This window comes from Balaenoptera ricei, chromosome 8, assembly GCF_028023285.1.
Source record: "Balaenoptera ricei isolate mBalRic1 chromosome 8, mBalRic1.hap2, whole genome shotgun sequence".
NCBI classification, from domain to species: Eukaryota; Metazoa; Chordata; class Mammalia; order Artiodactyla; family Balaenopteridae; genus Balaenoptera; species Balaenoptera ricei.
This window is the reverse complement of record NC_082646.1, coordinates 64,910,501-64,937,955: the sequence shown is the minus strand read 5'-3', so window position 1 is coordinate 64,937,955 and position 27,455 is coordinate 64,910,501. Positions and strand designations below refer to the sequence as shown.

Here is a 27,455-nt window from a genome sequence, read left to right as displayed (position 1 = left end):
CTCAGACTTTATCAGCAGCAGCTACCCAAACTCTGCAGAGTCCCTTAATTAAACCCTTAAACTAATACCTTCCAGTTAATTGAGCAGTTTCACGCCCTCACTCCCATGGTGACTGTTCTTCAAATGCTATCAAATCCTAGTCTTTTGAGCCCTCTGTTTTCCTCTTATTTATCAGCCATCTTAAGAGCCTTATTCAGTTTCTTATTTAGCACGGGTACTGCAGTCAATCGTTTAAACCGTGTCTTCAAGTTCCTCATCTCCTCTTCAGTGATTTGCCTTAAGAGACAGAGCTAGTAAGTGGTACAGCTAGAACTCAACCTAGATCTTTCTCCAACCCCCTCTCCTTTCCAGCCTTTCATATGCCACCCCCTAATCTTGCCAATGGGATTGGATAAGATTGATGGGACAAGTAAAAATGTACAGAGGGAGATTTTACTTCTTAAACAGAAGGCGAATTATCTGAAAATTATAAAGTAAATCAGGACTTTCTCCTACAGTAACCGGTGAGCTATCGGCTGTTTTAGGGTTTTGTTTGTTTTGACTGCACTGCAGAAATAATCTAGATTATAGATTAGGATCTGACCAAAACAGGTTCCATAGTAATTTTTTTTCTAAAGAAGCAAAAAGGAGAAAATTTGAGGAAACTTCAAAGGAACACTGAAATTCCTCCAGAACATACAAAATACAGTAGGTGAGGGAAAATGTGATATGTAATGTACAGTTATCACTGCATGGGAGCCTATCTTTTCCTTCTTCTTTCCTGTAACAAAAGAAGGTGGCTCTAGCCCCTTTTCTATAGCTCATTCCTTCACCCCTGAATCTCATTAGAGTCAGGAATTATTAAGGGACTTAATCCATCAGAAATCTCTCTTCACTTCTCTAGCCTCAACTTCTCCCTGTCCTCTAAGTCCTTCTCATTAGCATTTAAACATGCCCAAGTCCACTTTAGTCTTCTACGAATGTTTCCTTCACTTCACATCCCCTTCATTTTCAGAGTCAAACGTCCTCACAGCCTTCTATACTTTATGTATTATACCTCCTCAGTCCCCTGCAACCTAACTGTTGCTACCACAATTCCACTGAGATAGTTCAGACCAATGCCCACCCTTTTGTAAAACCCACTAGATAGGCATTTTAAAATCAATTTTCGTATCTGTAAGCAGGAAAAATAACAGTACCTCCACAAGGATTGGAAGATAACACATGCACCTAATTTACAGGGTGCCATACGTATAATACTACTATTTTAACAATGCCTTAATTGTTGATATTTTGTCCCCCCTTGGCTCTCATAATATCCCATACTTCCTTCATTTTCCTCCTGCCTTTCTAGGTGAAACTTTGAGCAGAGATCTATAAGTTCTGAATCCTACTGGGTTTCTACTATATGATATCTACAACTCTGACAGAGAGTACAGTATACTTTGGCTTCCTTCCCAAAGGTTTTATGCGTTCTTGAAGGAATTTTTTTTTTTTTAATTTTGTGGTCTTCCTTTGTTTACATTTTTGGGAAGAGGAAAACAGATGTTGTCTGGTGTGGCTCCTCTTCTGCGATGGCATTCATAAATTCCAAAATGTTCTGAACTAAAATGGGAACCCATGGCCTAAGAGGATCTATTTCAATTTGCAAATTTATTGATGTAAAATTTTACCACCTATAATAATGAAAGGATATTTGTTCAAAATAAATTTTTCACTCAGCACATATTAATAATTACCATATTTGTTGAGGATCTACTGTGACAGGGTCTTTATGAAAATTTTCTCTAGTCCCGAAAGTTTGGTTTTATCCACATTTTACAGATACAGGGACTCAGAAATTAAGAAGCTTGCCCAGGTTACAGAGTTGACAAGGAGCTTATCAGACTACAAAATTCATTCTGTTTCTACTAGGTACCACTTGCCTTCTAATTTCACTTTATTTTCCCAGACACTGGGAATTCAGATTTAATGAAATCTGTGTGGCTATGCTCTGATATCTGACCCCGTGCTGAACACTGGGCTAGGGGAAAGGGAAGACCTCTAAATATATAATGGCAGTCTTCTGAGCTCTAGCAGTTCCAGAACACAAAGGAAGGAGGAATTCTTTTCCATAGAGGGTAGAGATGAGAAGGTCTTGGAGAAGTTATATTTTATCTAGGAAACAGGATATTCCCACCCTTTTCATACATTCCTGTCCGATTTCCTTTCTTGGGCCACTGTAATCTCCTATAGCAGTTTCTCAACCTCACCACTATTAACATTTTTTGCCAGATAATTCTTTATTTGGGGGATACTGTAAGTGCATAGTATAATGTTCAGCAGCCTTCTAGGCCTCTACCCACTATATGCCGTTAGGACCCTCAATCTCCCACAGTTGTGACAAACAAAATGTCTTCAGACATTGCCAGATGTTCCCAGGGCAGCAAATTGCCCCAGTTGAAACCATTTCCAAAGCCTTACCCTCTACTGCTTCGTACACAACTCATCAGCCCTTCTCTATGACATTACCACAACAAATCAAAGAAACAGAGTAGATAGCTCAGAAAAAGGCATTCCCATGAGATTGTAATGTATGTTAGAAGAAACATCATAATTGGAAAGGGAAGCATTCAGTGTAGATTATTAGGACAACGTGTAAACCATTCAGACAAAAATTAGTATCCTCAGAATAAATCTCAGATACATAAATCAGTACATTGTTAATACTTCAAACAAGAGGGGGGAAAAGCAGAGCATATTCATTACACCTTAGAAAAGGAGGAACTTACCCGCTTGGGCACAATAAGGGAAATGATCAAGAATCAGGATGAATATCAGGAGATATATTGTTAACTATGTGGAAATTAAAACTTCTTGTCCATAGGAATTCAAACACAAAAGGTAAACTGAAAACAGCAAATGTTTTTAGGAAATTTGACAAATAACGAGTTGAAGTTTAAATTAGTAAAACCACTTTAGAACTGTTGGCATTAACTAGTAAAATTGGAGATGTGCACCCAGACCCAGATCTTGGTTTCTAATACCATTCTCCAATAAGAGGAATGAGGGCTCCTTGGAGAAATTGCTGATTCTAGAACTGGGGCTGGGAGTATACAAACTGAGTCTAAAGCTTCTTGTTATGCCAGAAAGTAAGGAAAAGAAAAGGATGAGGTAGGTCAAAAAGATACAAGAACCAACCCAAAAGAGCTCCCAATGGCAAAAGTAATGTAGTATTATAACCTAAAGTATAAAGCAAATGTTCATAAGTCCGTACTGATATAAATGACTGAATGAATAAATTAATGGGGGGAAAGAGACAAATTTTACTTACAGAAGAATTCCAAATACTTTATGTAGCTATTCCCTCCTCCAGGAGGTGGATCTTAACCCCAGCCCACGCCCACCCAGGAGTGTGGATCATTCTTAGTGATTTGCTAAGTGGAGAAACCTGACACTCTGCCCTAGCCTGGTGATCAAGGTTAATATCATCAACCATAAGTCACTGTTGACAGTGTGTACCACTGATGTGATTTGATGAGAATAGCATATAACCACTGTGATATTCTTCCCCCAAATCCATAATCCCAGTCTAACCACGAGGAAAATTTTAGACAAACCTAAATGAAATGCTACAAAATACCTGGCCAGTAACTCTCAAAAATGTCGAGGTCATCAAAAACAAGGAACGACTGAGAAACTGTCACAGACCAGAGGAAACTAAGGAGACAAGATGCCTAAAAGTATTGATAATATGGTATCCTAGAAAGGATCCAAGGGCAGAAAGAGTACTAGGAAAAAAAAATAGTGAAATCTGAACTAAGTGTGAATTAATAGTTTTAATTAATTGCTTTAGTTGTTACAAATATACTACAGTAATACAAGATGTTAAAAATAGGGGAAATTGGGTAATGGGTGCACAAGAACTCTTTTTTCTGTAAATCTAAAACTATTCTAAAATAAAATGGTTGTTTTTAAATTAGATTTATGCATACACGATGGCCTAGCAATTACAGTCCTCAGAATATATTATACCTAACAGAAATGTGTGTGTGCAGGTATATGCCAAGAGACATACAAAAATAGCCATAACAGCATTGTCTGTAATTCCTAAGCACTGGAAAAGATCCAAGAGCAAACCTATAGTAGAACCAATAAATAAACTGGTAAATTCATAGAATGAAATCCTATGGGGCAATGAAAATATATGATCTGTAGTTACATGCCACTAGAATGAATCACACAAACATAATCAGTGAAAGAAGTCAAACCCCAAAAGATTATATACCATATAATTCCATTTATAAAAATATCAAAACTAAAAAATAGAAAACTAAACTGGTATACTGTTTATGTATGTATGTGTAAGTGTTAAAGCCATATTTTTAAAATGGGCTGGGGTAAGGAAGTAACTACCATAAAAATCAGTTTAGTGTTACCTCTGCAGGGAGGGAGGGACTTGTAATCAGGAAGCTTCCCCTGGGCTCTTGGGCACTCTATAGTAATGGTAATACGTTAGTATAGTGTAGTACGGTAATAGTAATCTTCTATTCCTTGACCCGGTGATGGTTTACATGGATGATCACTGGGTTATCGTTCACTAAGATGCACATTTATGTTTAATGCAGTCTTCTATATGAGTTACAGTCCCCTCTAAAATATGGTTTTAAAAAGGTTCATATCACCAAAAGACATAATACAAATATATTAGAAAAGCACTGAAATAAAATTATTGTAAATAACCTTTTCAGACAGGGGGAAAATGGCTAACAAGTAGTTCAGAAAATGTTCAAACTTAAGCAGATACCAAAACTAATACAAACCAGGTGATATCACTCCATGCTTATTAAAATGGCAAAAATAAACTTTAAGAAACAATACTGTATGACGATGAGAATGGAATGAAGCAGATATTGTTAGTGTAAATGTTAATTTGTACACTCTTGGAAAGCTGCAGGTTTCACAGCTCTGGAGAACTTTAAAAATATGCATGACTGTTCAATCAGTAACTTCTCTATGGGAAATTATCCAATGGAAAGAATTCCAAATACAGAAAAGAAAGTTTTGTGCATAATAGAATAGTAAATAATTGTCAGCAAATTAAAATTTAATGATGATTAGTGAAATAAATGCATAAAAATATGGCACGCACTTGATTTCTCAGCCATTAAAATGATCTCGTCATACAGCAATATGCAACACATGCATGGTTAAAAGCAAATGGTAGGAGCATTAAGGATTACAACTAAGGAACTGAAACCTCTGCATAAAAAATGGATGAAATATATCAAAGTATTAACCACTGTTGTGTTCTGGGTTTAGGACAATTTGTAACAACTTTCTTTAATCAGAATACATTACTTCAATACGTGGAAAAATAAAAAGGTGAGAGAGGCAATATCAATTTGTTAAATCTCAAAGAGATAATGAATGCCTGCCAACTGTACTTGAATATGGAGGGTGGGAGCTCAGTGGAAACCTCTGTGAAGAGAGCAATTTTAGGTCTCTGCTGGGGGAGAAGGAGTGGGAGTAATAAAGCCTCACTATTATGGGTAGAGGGTGACTGATGCAGGGAGCAAATATGCGCTATTCTTTTTAGAACTTTGTTAGAAGAGGAATGAGAGAAATTGGTAGCGAGGAGCACAGAGACTGCAAAGTTTTAGGCTAGCGGTTTTGTCTTCAGTCGGGCGAGGGGGTTGGAGGCGTCACAGGGTGGAGGAATAACGGCGGAGCCCAGGTGGAGGGAAGATTCTGGGATTGAAGGATAAACACCTGCTCCGGGCAGAGGGGAGAGAACCGTGCCTGAATTCATCAGAACTCTTGACAGTGGGGATAATCATACCACCTGACATCAGGAGAGTTAAGAAACGGGCATTACCCACGAGTTAAAGGCTACACTAGGTCTTCACCCAAACTGCACTCATTACCCACGTGGGTACCCCGGTCCCGGGCTTCCCGCCTCCCCAGGTGCAGCGGACTGGAACCTGGGAAGTGGCCTCTCCCGCCCGGTCACCGCCGGCGCCCTCTAGCCAGCACCGTTCTCCACCCCCGGGGTCCTAGCAGCTCTCCTCTTGGGCCTCGGGCCGAGTTTGCCTGCCCTTTCTTGTCTTCCACACAGAATCCGGGCGCTGGCAAGACGCTCACAGGATTTAACTTTGTATTTTAGAGCAGGCAAAATACACGCAGCGAAGAGGACGGTCATTCCATACCTGGGGTCACACGGTGGGCATTGGTGGCGAAGGTTCAATTCCAGCTCTGAAAGCCACGAACTCAAGAGGGAAAGGAAAGAGGGAAGGGAAAGGCTCAAGAGTTACCTGCTGTCTGATGCGAAAGGGGAACTCACTCTGACTCTTTACGCCAAAACTCCCTCCTGCGCTTCAAGCCGAGCAAACGCGCGCAGAGTGCTGCGTGGGCCGCCCGGGATGCTTAGACCCTCACAGCCCCGCCCAGAGAGTGTCTCTTCCCATTGGCTCGCGGGGCAAGGGGCTGTTCCCACTCTCCCGCTCCCGGCCTGCGTCTTAGACCCGCGTTACCACGCCCTGCTCCTAGGAAAAGATACACTGTTCATTATAGGACCTTCTGTGCGCAGCACACCTTGGGGCACGCAGCCTCCTTTTCCCGATAACCAGTAGCATGTGGGGAAGAGAGAGTCTGGGAGTTGGACCCTAGCTATGGATGACCTTTCCCAGACAGGCTGACTTATAATAAGCTGCGTCCCCTTATTCATCCATCCAATAATCCCTATAACTGTTGAGCACCCACTTCGTGCCTGACACTTTTCTGGGCCTTCTCTAGCAGGGAACAAAACATTCAAAATTTTGCTGCCGCCCCCCGCCCCCAGACCCCCACACCTCCCATGGAGCTTACATTCTACTGAAGGAGTAGAGATAACCAACTGCAGTGTATCAGATGGTGATCATCGCTAAGGAGGAAAACAGTGGGTAAGGGACCTAGTGCTTGGGGGTGGGGGCTAGGAGGTGGGTCCTATTTCTCTTTGGGTGGAAAAGGAAGACACTCTGCGAAGGTGACATTTGCAGAAAGTGAGGGCATGAGCGATGCAGATATCCTGGAGATGGAGTATTCCAGGGGTAGGAAATATCAAGTGCAGAGGCCCTCGGGCAAGAGTCTGTCTGATAGACATGAGGAACATTTGAGTAAATCAAGCATCATGGTCATCATGACCCTGTGTTGACATATAGATAGTGGAATTTCATCCAAATCCCAAATCTCCTGTGTGAATTTATGGCCTTGGCCCCTCAAAGTTGGCTTAGACTCTAATAAATCCAGCAGCTTCAGCAATTAGAATCGTCTAACTCTCAGATGAGAGACCTCAAATTAAATGGGCAAATGTGTGTCCTCTTAGGATGGGGATTACCCATTCTAAAGACCCCCTTTTTTTTTTTTCCTCTTGACCTAGCAAGATTTGGGAGATTGTGGAGTTGTCCATAGCCTCATTTAAGGTAACACTTCTCCAGCTGGAATCTTCACGGAGAGCTTTAAACCTTATTGGCAAAGTAGGAGTCAGCATTCATTGTCATTAAGTAAATGTCCACTCTAGGCAGCAGATACTAAGGGAGCAGGCCTGCTAGTTGGCAAGATGGATCCAACAACCTCAATCACTCAGAAGTCAGAGCCTTAGATTGTAAACATTCATATAAAAACTAATTCAAAAGGATAACCAACAGTGTGAGGGTGAGAGAAAACAAAGTACACTCTCTTGGTTTGGCTCCAGCCTACTATATGGATTGGTTATATAATAGCTCTTCAAGTAATGTGCTAAATATTTTATTCACAAGTCCATACAGCTTAAGAGAAGCTATGAATGTTAGAGGTTTTGCATCTGAAACCATTTCTAACATGCTCATAAAAAACCATGAAATAGAACACATTTATTTCACAAAAAAATTAAAAACTGAGGAGACTATTAAAGAAACGAAGTTTTAGAAACTGAGGGTCCCAGAACTGTACCTTAGTAAAAATGAATTAGACACTTTCATTTTTATTTTATTTACATATATCTGAAAATATTTGATTTTATGTGAATGCTTACGTTTTATAATATGCATTTTAGGGCAATCTTTTTGTTTCTTTTTGACTTAGCTCTCCCACTAAAAAAACTCCTGTGAAGAACATGTTTGCCCTTTATTGCATCATTATTTAAAAAATTCTGTTTTGCCTTTTCTCTATTACTTTTGGTAAAATTTAATTTTCCATGCCTTCTTTCCTTTTTTTTCTTAGTATATGTGCTGCTGAAGCAAGCACCATGCCTTTTTTCCTTGAAAAGCTAAATAATAAAATTGAAATGCAAGTCTTATTAATTAACAACTACTAGGGAAAGGCATTTCTGAAAAAATTTATAGATGTCTCCACAAGCCCTTGCAACTGGAAGGAGAGACACCATTCTTCTTCATAAAACTAATCTAACAAGGTGAAAAGTGGAAATCAGTAATAGAATATCCATCTTGTTTTGCTGTGCAATAAGGAGATCTGCATAGATATTCATAATGCTACCATCTTGTTCTATTTCTGCTAATATTGCACTTGAAAGTGTTAGTTGTACGGAGTACTCCTATAAGATACCTGGACTTTTGAAAGTATTGCAATGCCTTGTGAAAGTAACTTTTAACATCTAACATGAATTCTGAGTGATTGTAGTCCTTGTTCTTCTGATAATAATATTATAAATGACATCTCTGTGTTACTAGAAGGTAAAATGCTTGGAGGTTTGTCAAATAAGAAAGCTTGTGATTTCCCTTATCTCCCACAAGCACAGAGGTAAAAGTCATGAAATTCCTTTTTTACTAAGAGTCTGAGAGACTCATAGGCCCTCAATTTTCTTCCTATCTTTACTCACAGTGATCTCTCCCAATAAATGAACCACATGAAGTACATCAACTATCTGGAATGTATCCTTTTGCATTTTTTCTCCATGCTTGTATAATTATACTCACAATAACATACAAACACACACACACACACACACACACACACACACTGAGTTACACAATTTGAATTATATTTTGTTTTTTGCATCCTGAATTCCTCACCCAACAAATAATTTTGTGCGTTGGCTATTAATGCTCTCTCCCCAGCCCACTTCACTCCACCAAATAGAATGGCTCCATACTCCATAGTGGATAAAGATTTTTATCCATTTAGTTCACTGTGTATCCCCAGCACCTAGAACAGTGGATGAGTCCATCCACACCTCATGAATGCAAGACAGGACTGATGTGGAAACAAATATGACAAGTTGAAAGAAAAACAATTAGGCCAGAATGGCTAATACGGCAAAAGGGAGCAGAATAATGAAATATGGAGTCAGAGAGGTAGGGAATTAGATGAGAAAAGTATGGCCCTATATGTAGGGCCATATAGGTCACTGTGAGAACTTTGGCTTTCACTTAGGAATAAGCTAGGGAGCCAAGTAAGGGTTTTGAGCAAAGTGAATAATCACAATTATGTTTTGAGAGAATCATCCAGGATCCTCATGAAGGGGATTGGAGTAGCAATAGCAGAAGCGAGGGACCAGTTAATAGGCTATTAACAATAATCCAGGTGAGAGAAAATGATGGTAGCAGAGAAGCCTAGGTCTTGGCAGGAAGAGAGCAGGAAGGAAAGCCCCACCCGACCAGCGAGTTACCAGAAGAGAAGCGGGTCCCCATAAAACGAAATTTGAAAAGCCCTCTTCGCGGCTGTGTGCCTCGAATTTAGAGACGACGCTACAGCCAGAGCTAGTGGGTTGCCCATTCCGCCGAGTGCGCGAGACAGCAGGCGTTACCACCCCTCGCCCCCCAGGGTGACTGTTTCCCCGAATCCCCAGCCCTGCCCCCCCTTCCCAGGGGCCCTAAAAACACCTAGAACCGTCCCATTAACGTTAGTATCTTGGGGGCTCAGCCCCATCCTCGGTTCAGAGTGCCATAGTACACAGTCCTCTCACCCCAGAACGCTGATGGTTTAAGGCCGGGTCTCACCTCCTTCTTTCTGGCCAATCAGGAGCCACGTCCTCCGGCGTTTTCCTTTCCCGCCCCGCCTCCTCCCGTCTCCATGGGAACGCTCCGAGTGTCTACTCCTAGGCCTGGGGCTTCGGTTTTGGTCAAGCGGGGCTGCGGCCATTGTTTATTTAGACGAGTATTTGGGCCGGTCCCCGTCCCCCTCCAGAGGCTCCGTAAGTGACGCGGACTTTCGGGAGCACCGAGCCAGAAGCGGACAAGGGCGGGGAGAGCTGTGGCAGGAAGAGAGGCAGAAGAGGGAGGGCCGGGGGCCGAGAAACCTCTCCGGCTTAGAAATCTCGGACACCAGTGTAGGTGTCTTCACAGCTGCCCGCCCCACGTTTAAACTGAAGAAGGGGAAGGAGAGAGGAGGCACAGGCAGCTTGGGCCCTGGGGCCGGGGTGCTTGGGGCCGAGAGGTGCTGGGGCGGAGGTCTGGTTGGGGAACGGAGGCCTGGATGTGGAACGGAGGCCGCGCGTGTTTCCGCGACAGGAGCCGAGGCCGCCGGGATCCAGCTCCGCGAGAACCGTTTGTACGTCTGAACCCGGAGCTTCATATGTAAAACTCTGGCGGCCCTTGGTGCGTAGTGGGAGCCCAAACCTGTCCTGCTCCTGAGACACCATGAAGCATTTTTCTCTCTAGGGAAAGAGGGCTCTTAACTGTTTATCATTTTCCACAGGAACCTGTGATCAGCAAGGGAGGACCAGGGTGGCAAAGACTCATGCCCCCATTTTACAGGTGAGGAAAGTGAGGCCCTACGAGGTCTAGAAGTTTGGTCTTTTTCGAAGTTCTACAAGTGGTTGGTGACAGAGTTGAGACTATTATCATGTCCTGGGGGCCCTAGATCTGGGATCTTTTGCTAAGACTCTGTACTCTGATCTAATAGTAAATCCAGTATTTATGTTGTAAGAAGTAGGAGAGGGTGATGGAATTTACCTTTCTACTTAACTGATTGAACAAGATTTTAAAAATATACTTTTAGAAAGAACTATTTAAGTGTGCTGTTTTTCCAATCTTTTTAAAAAATTGTTCTTGTTAATATAAACTAGGAAAATTTTGAGGCTCAGAGAGGTTAAATTACATAGAAAGCATCTGCATTCCTGGAGGGACTAAACTGTGAGATCAAATTCTGTGTTTTCATGCCCAAACTAGAATTGTACTTTTCTAGATGGTCAGAAATAAGGTCCTGAGTGCCAGTTCGTACAGCTCTCCTTTCGGGTGCTTGAAAGGGAACAGAAATGTTCTTGGGCTCTTTCTGACCTCTGTCTGGGAGATTTGGGGGGTCACACTCAGTTAGTACGTGGGGATTGTAGTGAGTTTGGGAATTTCAAGTCATGCCCAGTCGTTCATTCCTCCTTTCTTCTCCCTCAGCTCAGCCTTCTCAACACTCCACCCTTCCCCCAAAAAGGAGCACGAAGGAGGAAGGAATGTTCACTGTTTCCCTCACAGTCTGATCCCAGGTGAGTCGGATTGTCTTTTCTCATTTATAAAATGCCCCAGACTTCTCCATGGATAGTGGGAGTAGTGGAGGTGGCCACGGGGATGGATGGACCAGACTGAATAGAACATATTCCTCTTTGCCTGAGAAGCTTTCAAGCCTCCTATGCAGCAAGCCCCTGCCTCCTGCCTCCTGCCTCCTGCCTCCTGCCTCCTGCCCAGTGTCTTTTCCCAGCAATTACTCATTCAGTCAGCCAGTCATTCAAGCCTACTATATAATTCATACTGTTTTTGATGACCCGAGATGAATAAATACAAAAATGTCTTTCCTTAACCTTGGAGAAACAAATCACTGAGGTTAATAAGAATTTCTAAAGTTATCATACATTAAACAGTGCTGGAATGAGTGGCACTTTTTTTTTTTTTTTGGCATATTTGTCTTTTTTTTCTGTCTTCCTAGGCCCAAGGACCTTCTCAGCCTTGGAGAGGGAGGGATGTGAGACAGTTCTTTATTTATTTTTATTTATTTATTTATTTTTGCTGTGTTGGGTCTTCGTTGCTGTGCGAGGGCTTTCTCTAGTTGCGGCGAGCGGGGGCCACTCTTCATCGCGGTGCGCGGGCCTCTCACTATCGCAGCCTCTCTGGCTGCGGAGCACAGGCTCCAGATGCGCAGGCTCAGTATCTGTGGCTCACGGGCCCAGCTGCTCCGCGGCACGTGGGATCTTCCCAGACCAGGGCTCGAACCCGTGTCCCCTGCATTGGCAGGCAGATTCTCAACCACTGCGCCACCTGGGAAGCCCGAGTGGCACTTTTAAGTAAAAGACAGGAACAGGAACTCAGATTTGAATAATTACTATGAATTGGAAGATATCTTTCCAGACAGGAAGACCATCATTTAGTCTCAGGCAGAATATAAAGGGACAAATAAGGAAACTGAGCTAGTTGCAGTAGAGACGTAAGTATGAATGTATAAGGTAAGGCCATACTCTGGAGGGCAATTAATGTTTAACTGGTTACTTATTCTTGTGTACCACTCAGAGTCCACGGCACATCAACCAGAGACAGCCATTATTGACATTTTGATGTATTTATCAATATTTAGAGTCTTTTATTTAATAATATACATACATACTCACTAATCCATACAAATACTAGTATGTATGCATACATACACATACACATATGTACAAATATGCAAACATAAATTTAAGATACATATATAAAGAGATTAGTATATATAAAAAAATTTGAATCATGACAGATAGGCTCCATGAGGGCAGGGAATGTTCCTAGTATATAGAACTATGCCTGGCATATAGTGAGCACTCAATGAATATTTGTTGAATGTATGAATGGCTGTTATATGTTTAATTTTTTCATTTAACATATGAAGTGGACATTTTTCCAAGTATGTTTGGATAGCATGAGTTGTTTTTTTTTTAACATCTTTATTAGAGTATAATTGCTTTACAATGGTGTGTCAGTTTCTGCTTTATAACAAAGTGAATCAGTTATACATATACATATGTCCCCATATCTCTTCCCTCTTGCATCTCCCTCCACCCCACCCTCCCTATCCCACCCCTCTAGGTGGTCACAAAGCACCGAGCTGATCTCCCTGTGCTATGCGGCTGCTTCCCACTAGCTATCTATTTTACATTTGGTAGTGTATATATGTCCATGCCACTGTCTCACTTCGTCCCAGCTTACCCTTCCCCCTCCCTGTGTCCTCAAGTCCATTCTCTAGTAAGTCTGCATATTTATTCCAGTCTTGCCCCTAGGTTCTTCTGACCGTTTTCTTTTTTTTTTTTAGATTCCATATATATGTTAGCATACGGTATTTGTTTTTCTCTTTCTGACTTACTTCACTCTGTATGACAGTCTCTAGGTCCATCCACCTCACTACAAATAACTCAGTTTCGTTCCTTTTTGTGGCTGAGTAATATTCCATTGTATATATTTGCCATATCTTCTTTATCCATTCATCTGTTGATGGACACTTAGGTTGCTTCCATGTCCTGGCTATTGTAAATAGAGCTGCAATGAACATTTTGGTATATGACTCTTTTTGAATTATGGTTTTCTCAGGGTATAAGCCAGTAGTGGGATTGCTGGGTCATATGGTAGTTCTATTTTTAGTTTTTTAGGGAACCTCCATACTGTTCTCCATAGTGGTTGTATCAATTTACATTCCCACCAACAGTGCAAGAGGGTTCTCTTTTCTCCACACCCTCTTCAGCATTTATTGTTTGCAGATTTTTTGATGATGGCCATTCTGACCGGTGTGAGATCATATCTCATTGTAGTTTTGATTTGCATTTCTCTAATGATTAATGATGTTGAGCATCCGTTCATGTGTTTGTTGGCAATCTGTATATTTTCTTTGGAGAAATGTCTATTTAGGTCTTCTGCCCATTTTTGGATTGGGTTGTTTGTTTTTTTGATATTGAGCTGCATGAGTTGCTTGTATGTTTTGGAGATTAATCCTTTGTCAGTTGCTTCATTTGCAAATATTTTCTCCCATTCTGAGGGTTGTCTTTTTGTCTTGTTTATGGTTTCCTTTGCTGTGCAAAAGCTTTTAAGTTTCATTAGGTCCCATTTGTGGAATTTTAAGAGAGATCTTTTAGGCATTGATTAAAATAATTATATGGCTTTTCTTATTTGACATTATTATGATGGCTTATAGTTAATAGATTTTCTCTTATGAACCTTCCTTTGCCTTTTGGAATTAGCCACCATTTCATCATGCTATAATATACTTTGGTATTATAGCAGCTTACGTTTTCCAAAGATAGTCATACCTATAATTCATCCTATCCTTCATGTTCATCTTACAATGTGACTTTCACTCTTCCCACTGAAAGGTGTCATCTGTGTCCCCTTTTCTCAAATCTGGCTGGGGGCATGTGTTTGCCTCAGCCAATGGAGTACAGCAGAAGTGATGCTATGTGACTTCCCACGCTAAGTCATTAATAGGATGCAGCTTTTGCTTGCCTGTCTCTCTCAAGAAACTTGCCACCATGTTGAGAGGTAGCCCAGGCCACATGAAAGGACCAAGTAGAAAGAAACTGAGACCTTCCACCTTCCATCAACTGTCACAACCACCCTGCCAGCCATGTGAGTGAGCCACCCTGGGAGTGAGCCACCCTGGGAGTGAATCCTGCAGCCCAGTCAAGCCTTTTAGGTGACTGCAGCGCTAGCTGACAGCTCAACATCACTCTCATGAGAGGTCCAAACCAGAACTGCCCAGCCAAGCTACCCCTGAATTTCTGACCCAGAGAAACCATGAAAGATAATAATTATTGTTTTAAGCCACTCAGTTTTGAAGTAACTAGTTGTGTGGCAGTAGATTATAAATACAGGTGTTGCTGCATTTTATTGGCCTTATATATTACTTTATTTCTGAAGTTTATGTCAATATTCATTAGTAATATAGATCTGTAGTTTTCTGATTTTGCTGTCTCAGTGTTTTCCTGAGTTTCTTAAAATTTTTGATAATTCTTTTATATGCCTTGGAATAGTTTAATAGAATCACATAATCTGTTCTTTGCAAATCTGAAAGAATTCATTTAAGGAAACTTTTGGGTTGTTATTGTGAAGGTCATATTTCTTTGATAACTTGACCAGTTTCTTTCAAAATATCTGATCTGTTCAGTATTTTTCCCTTTTCTTGGGGCTATATCAAATGGTTTTCTAGGAAAAAATACATTTCCCCTTCAGATTTTCAGATTTATGTTCTAAAGAATGGTGGAAAGTGCCCACCTAATGTTCAATTAAATTTTTATCTGTTGCTTTTTCACTAATCTCATTTCTAACTTTTTTCTGTTTGTGCCCACCCCTTTTTCTTTTCTTTTATAGCTAGTCAGGGATTGATTTATTTTATTGTTAATATTTTCCCCCCAAAGAACTGGTCCTTGGATTCATTTAACAATGGTAAATGTTTTTCAATCCTAACATTTTCTTTTACTAACTCTATAACTTTCCCTTTAACATTTAAGTGTTTAATCCATCTAGTGTCCCATTGTATATGATATCAAGTTGGAATCCAGCTTTATTTTTTCTCATATAGTTAATCAGTTTCACACCACCATCTAGTATAAATAATCCATTCTTTTTTCTTTGATTTTTAATGCCATCTTTATTGTTAGTAAGTTTTCATATATAAACAAGTACATTGCTTAGGCTCTGAGTCCTCAATTCTGTTCTACTGGTCTATTTGTTCTGATTTTACTATTGTAGTTTGGTGGTATGTCAGTATCTAGTAGAACAAGTCTTCCTGCTTGGTTTACTTAAGTCTTTATGGACTTCTTTTCCCTCCCTATAAATTTTAGGGAAAAAAAGTATATCATGTTCCTCAAAAAATCCAGCTAGAAATTTGACTGGAGGTATATTGAATTTGAGTCATCTCATCCAAGAACATGGAGGCATGCTTCTCCCTTTATTCAGATAATCTTTTTTCTACTTTATTGGAATTTGAAAGTTGTCTTCAAAGATAAAACTATCTTTTTATAAGATAGTTGTTTTTTTGGTTTTTTGGGTTTTTTTGCTGTTGTGAATGATATCTTGTTTTCTGGTAGTTGATTGCTGATACCATGATGCTTTTGTTTTATTGTGTCTGGTAATTTTGCTGAGCTTTTTCATCAGTTTATGGTTTATCCACATACTCTTGTTTTTCTAGGTAGATTGCCATAACATATGCAAATAATGACATTTTATGTTTTTTCTTCTAATCCTTATGCTTCTTATTTCTTTTTCTTTTCTTATAGTATTTGTCAGAACCCTTAGTACTATTTTGAAAGCAGTGGTGATGGTGGGCATTCTTATCTTGTTACCATCATAAAGGGAATACATATAAAATTTCTCCATTAAGCTTAATGTTTGATGTAGATTCTTAGTATCAATATATAACCTTTACCAATTTAGGTAGTTTCTTTTTATTTCTAGTTGGCTAAAAGTTTTTTTAAGACCTTTATAGGCAGTGAACATTATGATCTTTATCACACAATTTTTCTGCATCAGTTGAGATAATTGTGGTTTTCTTCTGTAGTCTATTAGTATAGTGAATTATGTTGATTAATTTTCTCATGTTGAACTGTCCTCCATTCCTGTTATAAATTATGCTTTATCATTTTTTCATACATATCTGAATTCAATTAGCTAATATCTATTTAGGATTTTTTACATATCTATCAAACTTAAAAATGGGCCTATAGTTTTCTTTTGTATTGTTCTTACCAGGTCTTGTAATCAATATTACACTGGCCATATAATGAGCTAGTAATTTTCACCTTCTATTTTCTAAAACAATTTGATTGTAATAGTAATTAACTGTTAATTGAACATTTGCTAGAACTCAACTGTAAAACTCTTTGGGCCTTTGATTTTGGGGGAGGGAGAAAGAATCTTGGCTGCCATTTCAGTTTCCTTTAATACTTACTGGTCTGTAATTTTATATTACTCTTAAAATCTATTTTGGCATTTTATATTGGCATTGTGTACTTTACTAGGAATTTGTCCTTTTATATAGATGTTCAAGTGTATTTGCATATAGTTCATAATGCTCTTGTATTTTAAGTCTTATGTCTGTGGTTATTTCCTCATTTTGTCCAGAATTTTGTTTATAATCATCTTTTCAAAAAAAAATTAGACTTGCAGAGATCTGACTTATTAAATTTTTAAGAGCATCTTTTGGCTTTATGCATTTCCACATCATCTATTTGTTTATTGCCTCTTTGACTTTCAGCTTTATCCTTCTTTTTTGAAGTTTGCTCTTTTTTTTAGAGGGGGAGGGTTTTTGTTTTCTGAGTTTCTGAGTTGAATGCTTAGGTTGATTATATGTAGCCATTCTTATTTCCTTTTAGTACTTATTTATCTGGGTCTTGAAAATTTTGATGTGTAATTATTATTATTCAATTCAAATTTTCTTAATTATCATTATATTTTCCTTTTAAATTTAAGGGCTATTTAATATGTTACTTGGGTTCCAGAAGTGTGGATTTTTAAATTCCATTGTTAATAGTTCCTAATTTTATTACCTTGTACCTAGAGAATGTATTCTGCATTATGTTGATAATTTGGAATTTATTGAGATTTCTTTTATAGACCAATACATGGTCAATCTTGTAACAGTACTGTGGGTTCATGAAAATAATGTGTATTTAGTGTTTTGGGAGTATAGAATTCAACACAGATAAAATAACTCTAGTATTAATTGTACTGTTTAGTCTTTATATTGTTGAGTTCTTTGGTTTTGCTTGATCTGTCATTTTCTGAGAGGATTGTATTAATATCTATAATTACAATCAATGGTGTATATATTATATCTCCTTAAACTTACGATAGTTGTTACTTAATACATTTTGAAATTTTATTTGTGGGTGCAGTTTAATTATAATGGATATTTTTTGGTCTTACTATTTATTTACTAATACAGAAAAAAAACTGTGTTTTTGTCCCTTATATTTTTGCCATAAATTTTTTATTGGGATATAACTGACATATTAGTTTCAGGTATACAACATGATTCTATGTTTGTATACATTGTAAAATGATCACCACAATACATCTAGTTAACATCCATCACCACACATAGTTACAAATTTTTTGCCATAAATTTTATCTCAGCTGAAGTTAAGTTTGTTATTACAGCTTTCTTTTGGCTCATATTTGTGTGGAATATGTTTTTCCATCCTTTTATTCCTATGTTTTTTTCTTTTTAGTGTGTCTCTTCTAAACCACATGTTGAATCTTATTTTTTTAACCTACAAATCTGTGTCTTTTAATCTGTGAGATTAAGCTATTCACATTTATTATAATTACTGTTATTTTTGCTATCATATGGTCCCCATCTCCCCTCACCCCCCCACCTTCTGATATACAGTCTTGGAGCAATTCTGACAAAATCTTAATTCTGATGGGTGGTACACCAAGAGCAATAATTTCATTTCTTATAAAATTACTCTGTTAATCTAGGGTAATACTTTTTCCTTTGATTTTACCTTATGTAATATTAATATTGCAAAACCTACTTTATTTTTGTCTACATTTTTCTGTTATAGATTAGCCTGTCTTTTCATTTTTAATCTTCTAGAATTCAGTAGTTTGGAGTGTCTCTTCTAAGCAATATGCCTCTATATTTTAAAACTGTTTTAGTATCCTTTTGTCTATTAATAATTGTACTTGCCATCTTAATTTATGCTTTCTATAATTCTTTTTTTCCTCTATAGACTTGTACCTACTAATTTTGAATGTAGGTATTCCGCTTTTAACTTTCTAGTGGGGGAAAATATTTGTAACAAATTTTTAAAAATATTTTCAAAGTTTTACAGTGTTTTTTTAGTAGACTGAAATGCACATGCCTGGTGGTTCTAATTCTGGAAATGTATCTTCTAGAAATATTACGAGTGTTCAATGATGTATTTAAGAGAGTTGTTCACTGCTGTATTATGATAGCCAGAAAACTGGAAATAATCTTCATCAGTATGGGAACAGTTAAATTTTGGAACATCATAACATGAAATGCTATGCAACTTTTACAACAATACATTAACCATCTACTTCTGCATAATAAATTATATGTAGCAGCTTAAAATAACAAACATTTATTATCTCAGTTTCTAAGGGTCAGGAATCTGGGAACAGTATAGCAGTGTGGTTCTGGCTCAGGGTTTCACACGAGGTTGCAGTCAAGTTGTCAGCAGGACTACCGTTCATTGGAAGCCTTCACTGGGGCTGGAGGATCCACTTCTAAGATGGTTCACTCACATGGCTGTTGGCAGATGCCTCATTTCTCACTGAGGACAGAAGGCCTCAGTTCCTCACCACATGGGCCTCTCTACAGGGCTGCCTAACTATTCATACAGTGTGTTAGATAGCTTCTCCCAGAGTGACTGATCCAAGAAAAAAAGCATGGAGGAAGCTGCAGTGCCTTTTATGAGCTAGTCTTGAAAGCTGCATACCATTGCTTCCCCTTCTGCTTTTTTTTCCTGTTCATCAGAAGTAAGTCCCTAACCCAGGCCACATTCAAGGGGTGGGGAATTAGGTCCCACCTTTTGAAGGGAAACGTATCAAATAATTTCTGGACATATTTTAAAGTCACCACGAATAACATAGGCCTATATGTACTGAAACGGTAAGTTGTATACTATATATTATATGAAAAAAGCAGACTGCAGAATTATCATGTCTGTGTTATGAAAAAAACATTAGTGGGGTATGTATGTATGAAAAAAGGTCCGAAAGGACACAGTGAAAACTATAGTGGTTATTTCTTAAATTATTTGGGGAGGGTAGACTTAATTTTTACTTATATTACTTCGGCATTGTTATAATTTTTATGAACTTACTTTCAGTAAAAAAAAAAAAAAAAAACTAGGCTCTTAATGTCTAGTATATTTTTAAAAATAAATTCCTAAATCTTTGTTAAAATGACAATCAAAAGCAATAACAACAGACTGGGTTTTATTTACCGTACTTTTTAAAAAATGAAGCACCAGCGAGTTCATTTATTTTTTACACTGACACCAGGTTTTCAGCTTCTGAGGATCCCAGTTTTCTTATTTGATTTATCCATTCATATGTGTTAAAGTAGACTTACTATCTTTATAGTTTTTAACATTTATAAACATTTAAAAATAAACAGCACTGAATTTTCTCATTCTTGAATTCGTATTTCTAATTAATGTTTCATTTTTTAGGCGTGGATTTTTATTTAATTTGGGAAACAGTAGCTGTTTCCTTGAATATTTCAGTACATCTTCCTTTTGCCCTTATGTATTAACACAATATGGCTGTACGTGGAAATCTTGATTTACAACCCTTCACAAGTTGTTTTTAACTTTTCTCACTTTCACTTAGTAGGTAGGCCTGGGTTTAAAAACCACTACTTTGTAACTACATGACCTTGTAAAAGTTACTTAATCTTGCTAAATGTTAGTTTCCTCATTCCTTTAGTGTTGATAATAATACCTTACTGGATTGTTGTGATGGTAAACGAGATAACAAAGCCTTCTTCACATAACTGCTAGATAATATTTAGCTGCTGCTATGATTATATTTGTATGATGATGATGATAGTCTAGTTTCCTTCCATTTTATTGTAATCTCCTTAAAAGTACTATCTCTCCCTTTTTTTAAAATATAAATTTATTTATTTATTTATCTTTGGCTGCATTGGGTCTTCGTTGCTGCGCGCGGGCTTTCTCTAGTTGTGGTGAGCGGGGGCTACTCTTCGTTGCGGAGCACAGGCTTCTCATTGCAGTGGCTTCTCTTGTTGCGGAGCATGGGCTCTAGGCACGTGGGCTTCAGTAGTTGTGGCTTGTGGGCTTAGCTGCTCCGCGGCATGTGGGATCCTCCCGGACCAAGGCTCGAACCTGTGTCCCCTGCTCTGGCAGGAGGACTCCCAACCACTGCGCCACCAGGGAAGTCCAAAAGTACTATTTCTTTTATTCTTAGTATTTACTGAACATTTTAAATTGAACTTTACAATTGAGAATGTGTCATCAAAGAAATAAAATGAATTTGTCACATAACCTACTTATGATCTATTCTTTCTACTGAAATATTTTTAGACAGTTAGAATACATGCATTTATCTCTTCTACTTTCTAAAACTGCGTATATATAATAAAAAACCAAGAAATTTATGAACTTACAATGATGAAGCCGAAGAGCCGTCAGCAAATGAGAAATTTCAACAAAAACCTGGATGGCAACAGTAGGAATAGTGGTAAGAGCTACATAGGGCTGAAGATGTTACATCCTAGAATACTCAGCAGGGTAATACAGACAAGAAAGGAACTGATGAGCCCTGTGAACTTTGGAGAGGCTCAAATCCATACACCATTTGGGGCAGAGGGCCAGCCACAAAAGAAGACCCTAAAATATTTCCAGAGAGGAAAGAAAACGTTGCCCACAAAGGAATTACAGTTTGTTCTTTAAATCAGTCTTAGCAACACTAAAAGCTTATAAACAGTGAAGCAGTTTTGAGAAAAATTCTTTTCACTCTCGAATTCTACACCCAGCCACTTATGAGGGATAGTAATAAAGACTTAAGGCATACAGTGATTCAAATGATTCCTGGGAATCTTTCCTAGTAACCGTGTTTGGATATTCTCCTTTGAAGAAAACCTCTGTCTGTTTCTCACCTTTGCTTTTTTCGATGGCCATAGGCTTAACATTCACAGGCTTGATTGAACTCATGTTGTTATGTGCCTCCCAATTAATGGAGTAAATCACAAAAGAAGAAGAGTCATATGATCTTGAAATGGAGCACTAAAGAGTAGTCGGCCCTGACTGGAGCAGGATGATGGACTTTTCCAAAATAAAAGGGTTGGGCGAGGGGATGAGACACTTGATAAAATAGATTATATAAAGCCTTTTGAAAAATCAAAAAATTGAGGACAGTAAATTTATTAAGTAAAAATTAAACAGGTAATTCCCCCCCACAAAAAATCAGTATATAATCATATTCAAAATTATATAAGCACTGCTTATTGATTTAACCAGAAAATTAGTGATAATGCTATAGGAGGATGAGGAGTGGAGGTACGGGTGGTAATCTAATTCCTCATCTCACAGTGGGAAGTTAAAATGATCAATCATGAAGCAATAATATAAGCAACATGAAGCAATATAAGCAACATGAAGCAATATCGTTACAGTTGGCAAATAGTTCTGGTCCAAAGTATGTAGACCTGGGTCCTAGCTGCAGTACCTCCAGGTCCATGACCTTGGGAATTAATCTTTTTCAACCATTATTACTAATGTGTAAAATGAGGATAATAATAGTATCTACAACATAGGATTGCTGTGAGGATTACTTGAAATATATGTGAAGTACTTACTTGGCCCAGTGGTTAGCAGACAAATGCTATAAAAATGTTTCTTATGATGGTGATGGTGTTCAATGATTGGATACATTATTTAACTACTTGACCTCTTATTATGTCTCCTCTTACCTTTCTTGTTTTTCTTCATTATTGGAGTTATTTCTTTTTCTTTCTGGTTTACCACTTATGTTACCTGCTGAATGTCTTTTTCTTTGTCCATCTTCTCACTTAGATTTCTTCTTCCGGGAAAGCCTGATCTTCGACCAGATGGCAGTAACATTTGAAGATGTGACTGTTAATTTTACTTGGGAGGAGTGGAAATTCTTGGATTCTTCTCAAAAAAAGCTCTACAGAGAGGTCATGTGGGAGAACTACACAAATGTCATGTCAGTAGGTAAATTATCCCAACTCTTAGGGGATAAGGTTAGTTTCTTCTGGGACCAGTTTTGTTGAGTATTTTGGTTCTTTATTAGGGTGCTGTATTGAGGTAGAAGAAACAGTCTCAAAAATGGGTCTTAAATCACATGACAAATAGAAGATAAAGAAAGCAAGATATCTTCCAAAACATTTTGGCTATGTAATTAATAGGTATTTGTGATTCTTATTTATTTTCTGGATTACACTTAAAGCACAGATTTCCGCCCATAATTTTGTGCAGTCCTCAATTTGTTCTCTCTTCATGTTCTATTTGTAAGGTAGCTTTTGCTGTATAACAAACTACCCCAAACTTAGTGACTTAAAACAAACTTTATTTTTCATGATTATAGTTGGTTAGATGGATCTTCTATCATGGAGTGACTTGATTGGGGCTGGATGGTCTAAGATGAAACTGGACAGCCTGAATGGCAGTTGGTCAGTATCAGTGTTATAACAGGCATGTATTGACCATATGTCTCTCTTCAGGGAGGCCAGCCCAGGCTCATTTACATGGTGGTGATCACAGGACTTTCAAAACCAGCAAGAGAGGCCAAGCCCCAATGCACGAGCACTTTGCGAATCTCTGCTTGTCTCACTTTTGTCCCAGTGGCCAAAGCGAATTATATAGCCAAGCCTAGAGTCAGTGTGTAAGGGGAACACCCAAAGATGTAGATAAAGTAGAGAGTTTTTTCCCACAATCTACTACACTATTTTAGAACAGAAAAATAGAAACAATATTTTATTTCTTATAATAATGTCCCAAATAGAGTAATCTAATTAAATCTCAGTCTTTAAGACTATTTCCATGAAACCAGTCGGACTTTTTTTTTTCTAACAGTACCTGGTAAGTAGTAGATGCTCAAGATATGTTTGTTGAATGAATGAATACATCTATGAATGAACAAACAAATGAATTCCACACCCAAATATGGAGCAGCCTAAGTCATAACACTTCTTTCCCACTTGCACCCACACATATATTCCTGTAATTCTGGAGCTTGTTGATTGAGATACTTGGAAATTTTTAAGCACAGCTTTCATCTTACCACTGGATTATCTGCTTATTTTTCTAGGAAACTGGAAAGAGAGCTACAGACCCCAAGAAGAAAGATTCAGATATTTTGAACATGAACATCTTTCCTGCTGGCAAGGCTGGAGGAATGCCAGCACTCAGACATATGATAATCAAAACTATGTGGAAATGGTTCAAGGTATAGATTCCAAAGACCTAAAGCAGCAACACCTTTCTCACCGTCAAGAATGGTTAATACTCTCCACACAAGTACCAGGGTTTGGGAACTATGAACTGACTTTTGAAGGCAAAATTCCCAGGAACTTAAAATATACAAAGTTTATACCTTGTCAATCCTTAGAAACAAAACACACTGAAGATGATGGTAGAGAAATCTATGTGAGTGATTCACGTGGTTTTCAAGGATGCGGATACCATGTTGGCATATCCACGAAAAATCTCTCTGTGGAAAAAGAACAGAAGCTCATAGGTCAGCATCCTTATATCCCAGGAGAGGAAGCCCTTCCAGAGTACATTGGGGAGATATGCCAAAATGACCTGCTGAAAGGCTCTGTGGAAGAGAAATACTGTGGATGTAATAAATGTAAAGAAATTTATTATTGGAACTCACAGTGTGTTCACAAGAGAAATCAACTTGGAGAAAAGTTCTATCCATGCTCCATCAGCACAGCATGCTTCACTCAGAGATCAGACGTATACAGACATCCAAGAATCCACATAGGTAAGAAGCTGTACAGATGTGATGAAGTTGCCAGTAACTTTAGTCAGAGCTTCGGTGTTCACTTTCATCAGAGAGTCCACCCAGGGGAGGTACCTTATATATGTAATGTGTGTAGTAAGAGCTTCAGTCAGATCTCCAGTCTTCACTGTCATCAAAGAGTCCACACAGAAGAGAAACTCTATAGACTGCAGTGTGATAAGGACCTCAGTAGAAATTCATTACTTCACATTCACCAGAGACTTCACATAGGAGAGAAGCCTTTTAAGTGTGATCAGTGTGGTAAGAGTTTTAGTCGGAGTTCAGTACTTCATGTTCATCAGAGAGTCCACACAGGAGAAAAACCATATAAGTGTGATGAGTGTGGTAAGGGCTTCAGTCAGAGTTCAAATCTTCGAATTCATCAGTTAGTCCACACGGGAGAAAAGTCCTATAAATGTGATGACTGTGGTAAGGGCTTTACCCAGCGCTCAAATCTTCAAATCCATCAGAGGGTGCATACAGGAGAGAAGCCTTACAAATGTGATGACTGTGGGAAGGACTTTAGTCACAGCTCAGATCTTCGCATTCATCAGAGGGTCCATACAGGGGAGAAGCCCTATACTTGTCATGAATGTGGGAAGGGCTTCAGCAAGAGTTCCAAACTTCACACTCACCAAAGAGTACATACTGGAGAGAAACCCTATAAATGTGAACAGTGTGGGAAGGGCTTCAGTCAGCGTTCACATCTTCTCATTCATCAGAGAGTCCATACAGGAGAAAAACCCTATAAGTGTGATGATTGTGGAAAGGGCTTTAGTCACAGCTCAAATCTTCACATTCATCAGAGGGTCCACACAGGAGAGAAGCCTTATCAATGTGCTAAGTGTGGTAAGGGTTTCAGCCATAGCTCAGCTCTTCGAATTCATCAAAGAGTCCACATGGGAGAAAAAATTCATAAATGCCATGAGTATTATAAGGGGTTCGATCAGAATTCACATCTTCATAGTAATCGCAGAAGAAAAACCTTATAATTCTGTTCATTTAGTTATAACAGCTTTAATCAAAGCTTCACCTTAAGCCCAGTAAATGCTGCTGGGAAGAAAATTCTATAAATAACGCAAATAATCCCAAGCAACATTTATAGTTTCTCCTAATTCCTACTAAGAATCATTTGCTTCAAGAGGAGATCCTTAGGAGGATATTTTAAATTAAAGTGTATTTTCTTTTTCTACAATAAATATTATACATAGTCATTATAAAATATATAGAAGAGTCAAGAAGAAAACTTTTCATCCTGTTTCATTCTAAGCCTTTTTTCCTGTGCATTTTCATGTGCATGAAGTCATACTGTATGTTCAATTTTGTATTTTCACTGACTTCAAAACATTTTCTTATATTTTGGTTTGAATTGAAATTGGCTAGCTATAAATGAAATAGCATCTTGACTCACCTGTAAAGTCCCTAAGAAGCTACAGAAAAAAAATGAAAACACATAAAACTTGAAACTCAAACTGGTAGACAAGTTCTCAAATGTTGAAGAATTAACTAAAGGGCCAGTAAATTCGGAAAACAGTGTATGACCCTTATCCAAGATAGGGTATCTTAGAGATGTTATTTCTGTCACCCAGAAAACTCAAGAACCAGCCTTTTGTTGCAGGGGTGCTGCACTATGAGGTTACCATAATACACTCTCACCCATTCCCCTTCCCAGTTTTCCACATTTATTCATAGGTTCAGACACTAGGAGGTGTGGAAAAATTCTGGTTATCTAAAAAACCAAAGAGGGAAAATGGATAAAGACCTCTGCAACAGTAATTGTCAAAAGACAACAGAATAACACCTTCAGAATTGTGAGACTGAAAAATCTGTTATCGCCCATAGTTTATCTTATCAACTAAATTGTCTTTTACGTTTGTAGGTAACGAATTAGATAAGCAAGAAAACAGAAAACATATCAAATACGTACCTTTCTTAAAGAGAGCTCAAGAATGTGGAAGTCATAGTGTAAAAGAACTGGTAACAAACACTAAAATCAGTTAAACATGCAGTTAAGTCTTGAATAATTGTTAATTTGTTTACAAAACTTCAAAAATATTAAATAGTTGTACAAGAAAATATTTAATATACAAATGTTGAGTATAAAAACATTATATGTTAAAGTCTGGATGGGAAAGTAGGGTTATCAGATAAAATCCAGGACACCCAGTTAGGTTTGATTTTCAGATATACAATGATAATTTTTTAGTATAAGTATTTCCCAAATATTGCATGGAACTTATACTAAGAAATTATTTGTTCATATAAATTCAAACTTAACAGCACCCTGTGTTTTTATTTGCTAAATCTGGCAACCAAATGAGGGAAGGACAGCAAAAGAAAGTGTGCTACATCTCTGACCTTAAATTGCATGGATTCATGACATTTTCTTCTTGACTTTAACAACTCTAGAAATAAAGGTCTAAATATTTTTTTACAAAGTTAGAAATTGCAACTAAAAGAACTAAAAACATATTTCTTTCAAAACAGAGAAGATAAAAGCAAAGAATATTCAGTCCCTATAGCAAAAGACAGAAAACAAAAACAACATGAAGATGATCTAAAAAATTAGAGAACATGGATCAAGATGAGAGGAAATCAAATTTATCAAAATAGGTTAAATCTCCCCTTAAAAAGTTTTGAAAACCCTTGATTGAATTAAAATTTTACTTATATGCTATTACAACAGAAAAGATTAAAGCAAAATGATATTGGTCAATTGACCAATTTTCAATTGATTGCTCAATATTGATTTATTGATATAAAAGAATAGGCAAATGTTTATTAGGCAAACAAAAGCATGCCTACGATATGCTTTTAAAGGTTAATTTAAAATGAACTAATTAAACCCATTAAGGTGGGTAATAATATAAAAACCAATAGTTTCCTAAACTCTTGTAATAATCAGAAAAATACAATGGGTGCAAAAAAGGGTTTGAAATACTAAAATTTCTTTAAAAGGAACAAATAGCAAAAATGTAGAATGAAAATAATGAAAAACAACATTTAATTGAAAATAAAAGGGGACTTGTATAGAGGGGATGTTCTTAATTT

At 38.0% G+C, this 27,455-nt stretch overlaps 2 protein-coding genes across 3 annotated transcripts in view; one reads left to right on the top strand and one right to left on the bottom strand.

The window, feature by feature from the left end:
• Positions 1-6,335, bottom strand: part of SYT9 (synaptotagmin 9) — a 410,926-nt gene extending 404,591 nt beyond the window's left edge. Inside the window, exon 1 of the mRNA XM_059931017.1 lies at positions 6,273-6,335. The gene's annotated coding sequence lies outside the window, so the exon portion shown is untranslated. The remainder of the gene's footprint in view (positions 1-6,272) is intronic.
• A 3,708-nt stretch (positions 6,336-10,043) lies between these two features.
• Positions 10,044-25,548, top strand: ZNF214 (zinc finger protein 214). 2 transcript variants are annotated; one of them, XM_059931011.1, is made up of 6 exons: positions 10,045-10,126; positions 10,443-10,529; positions 10,630-10,688; positions 11,322-11,410; positions 22,448-22,609; positions 23,706-25,548. In XM_059931011.1, exons 3-6 carry the CDS (start codon positions 10,672-10,674, stop codon positions 25,394-25,396), a joined length of 1,959 nt encoding a protein of 652 aa, XP_059786994.1. In that variant the 5' UTR covers positions 10,045-10,126; positions 10,443-10,529; positions 10,630-10,671; the 3' UTR covers positions 25,397-25,548. The 2 variants fall into 2 exon arrangements, with proteins under 2 accessions (XP_059786995.1, XP_059786994.1); XM_059931012.1 differs by lacking the exon at positions 10,443-10,529 and having other exon boundaries at positions 10,044-10,126.
• The last annotated feature ends 1,907 nt before the right edge of the window (positions 25,549-27,455 follow it).

What these genes read in the sequence shown, in the direction of transcription:
- ZNF214 (XM_059931012.1), top strand. An exon ending in CCCTCACAGTCTGATCCCAG is followed by an intron (nt 11,411 to 22,447) that starts GTGAGTCGGATT and finishes CTTCTCACTTAG; the next exon opens with ATTTCTTCTTCCGGGAAAGC. An exon ending in CACAAATGTCATGTCAGTAG is followed by an intron (nt 22,610 to 23,705) that starts GTAAATTATCCC and finishes TTATTTTTCTAG; the next exon opens with GAAACTGGAAAGAGAGCTAC.